Genomic DNA, 2,662 nt, shown 5'->3' with positions numbered 1-2,662 from the left:
AGGTCCACTGTCAGCTATCAAAGCTGCCGAAAACTTTACACACATCAATCTCATCATCATCAGCAGCAGCAGCAGTAGCAATAGCAGCAGCAGCAGCATCCTTGTCGTTGCCTTTATCGTACAACTTGTCGCGTGGACTGAGCTGATAAGCAGCATAGCTGCTCGCAATATGCATGCCTCAGTGACTGGCTGCTAGTTCCGGCCTGCGCCAACTTTGTTTATTTGCTGGCAAAATTGTGAAATAATGCGCTGCAATCAATTCGCAATACATTCACAGACACACACACACACATTCACATGCAGTTCGAAGTGATGTGCAGCAAGCGATACAACTCTGTGGCATGATGAATATGTTTACATCAATATCAACAATCGCACGGATCAATAATAAATCGCTGCTCGAACGCTTTCTCTATCCACTTCACATCTCTATCCCACGTCGAAATGAGTTTGCTTTGCGGCTGTGACGTTGGCAGCCAACGGTTTGACATGGCTTAATTGAGCACAGCTAGCCAAAGATTTAAAGATTTTCATCTGACATTCGGCTATGAACTTTCATAATTTTGCCTTAGATTTTGTTGTCAATTTGCGTGGCTACTTCAAGGAAATATTTTCAAAATATAAAAGCCAGAATCAAAGGTGTTGGAAAAAGAGAAAATTCAAGGAAAATTATTATTATTCGATAATTTTCATCAAACATACATATATTTTATAGTGTTAGCCTTATTCAAATATATAGTTATGGAGGACGTTGATAGCGTAAGGGGTATTTTGAAGGGCGTAACACCTTTCAACAACAACAGTTCAATGATCAAGACGGCCAAGTTCGATGAGATGAATGTGCTGGCGACCTTTCATCCGCCGAACAAGGACTATGGCCACATGATAATCGATGAGCCGAAAACGCCGTTCGTTTTCGAAAGTGACCTGCCGCATGATTTGGATACCACCACGTTGATGGAGAAGCTGCGCTTGGCCGCCCAGTGTGAGACGCCGGCGTTTGGCATCGATGCCGATTCGGATGATTCGTCCGCTGATGAGGATTATCCCGAGTCGGTCGATGAGAAGGTGCGTCGCTTGGAGTTCGAGAGACGCCGTAAGCAGCACTACAAGGAGTTTCTATCAGTGCCGCTGGCACGTCGTCTTATTGCCCAGGAATTTGGCGATGTGATCAGCTCGGATATCAGCCTGAAGTCCGAGACGATGCCGATGGCCGAGAGCTGTTTGGAAGAGATTTGCGAGATCAATGAGGAGGCGGAAACACACAGCATACCAATAACGGAAGACAGCGAGATGCTATCAATGAATTCAACCAAGCATAGCCTAGAGGATGAGGAGGAGCGACTGCCCGAAGTGGAACCGGGCTTGGAAAAAACCCATCCATGTCACCAGAAGCTGATGGCCGAAATAAACGATGCTAACCGAATATCGGGTGAAAGCAGTACAGCACTATCGACAGTACAACCATCAGACCAGCCCACGGAAGAGTAGTCGAGGCGACCATCTAAGCTACATTCCCACAGAGATATTTATATATATATATATATATATGTATATGTATATGTATATATAGCATCAAATCACATCTGGCTCATGAATCTAATTTTAATGTTATATGCATTTTGATGTTCTACTTGTTCAAATTAAGACTGCCTGCTAGCGATGTCTATTAAAATTGTTACGTTCAAGACCGGAACTGAACTTAAGATTAGGACGAAATGCTTTGTGCACTTGTCCACAGTCGATGCAAGCCAAATGTCTCTGTCTCTCTCTCCTCTCTTTCTCTTTGTCTCTGTCTCGGTCTCTCTCAATGGCAGTGTGAATATTTAATTACGTCTTGGCTTGCCCAGTTGCTTCCTGTTGTCGGCCCGGCTTGATAGCTTCCATTACACTGACTGTCGCAAAAGTTTGTTTAATAACTAATTTGGAAATTTTGTTTTGTGTGCAATGCAACGTAATTGAAAATTCCTTTTCGTTGGCTACAGATAAATTAATTTTGATTTATTGCTGCAACCGCATCTCCTGCCACTTAAATATTATTTCTGGCATGGGTTGCCAAACGGAATTTTGGTCTCGTTAACTGTAATTTCTATCGAGTCGTTTAAAACAATTGTGCATAATAATTAAATTAGCAGTAAAATGTGCTATAAGCACAGCTTCCATTATTATTATTATTATTATTATTATTATGGACTTGGTTAGATAATTTGCACACATTGCTTCGCTGAGCATTAGGATTGGATTTTCGAGTTTGCCATATAGATAAATAAAATTTAATCAACTGTATAAAATTACACTAATGATCTCACTTGGCAAACACAATCAAGGCAAATGCTGCCGCAGTAATTCATTAATTAAATATGCTAAGTTAACAAGTGCAAATTCAAATTTCTACCATGGACCAGTTGAATTTAAGTGGCAAAAGCTTAAATTACTTTCACGCACAAAAGAATAAAGCACTTAATGGTCACGTATCCTTTGGCCACTTGTCGAATCGGCCTGGCACGTAGAATGTGCAGAGGCGAAAGCCTTTAAAATGGATTCGCTGGCTGCAACATGTGTGAAATGAAATTTAAGTTGGCCCAATTTATAGCCAAGTGCGAGCCGCAGACATTGCCATCTTCATGCTCCTCTCTCTCTCTCTCTCAATCTGTCTCTGTCT

General features: G+C 41.7%; 1 protein-coding gene across 1 annotated transcript; it reads left to right on the top strand.

The window, feature by feature from the left end:
* The first annotated feature begins 678 nt into the window (after positions 1–678).
* On the top strand, positions 679–1,690 carry LOC111595009 (protein phosphatase inhibitor 2). Its single transcript, XM_023308514.2, has one exon. It carries the CDS (start codon positions 742–744, stop codon positions 1,489–1,491), a length of 750 nt encoding a protein of 249 aa, XP_023164282.1. The 5' UTR covers positions 679–741; the 3' UTR covers positions 1,492–1,690.
* Positions 1,691–2,662: the final 972 nt, after the last annotated feature.

Source organism: Drosophila hydei, unplaced genomic scaffold (assembly GCF_003285905.1).
Source record: "Drosophila hydei strain 15085-1641.00,03,60 unplaced genomic scaffold, DhydRS2 tig00008114-arrow-pilon, whole genome shotgun sequence".
Taxonomy (NCBI): Eukaryota; Metazoa; Arthropoda; class Insecta; order Diptera; family Drosophilidae; genus Drosophila; species Drosophila hydei.
This window is presented reverse-complemented; position numbering and strand designations above follow the sequence as displayed.

What these genes read in the sequence shown, in the direction of transcription:
- LOC111595009 (XM_023308514.2), top strand. Translation starts at nt 742, where the DNA reads ATGGAGGACGTTGATAGCGTAAGGGGTATTTTGAAGGGCGTAACACCT.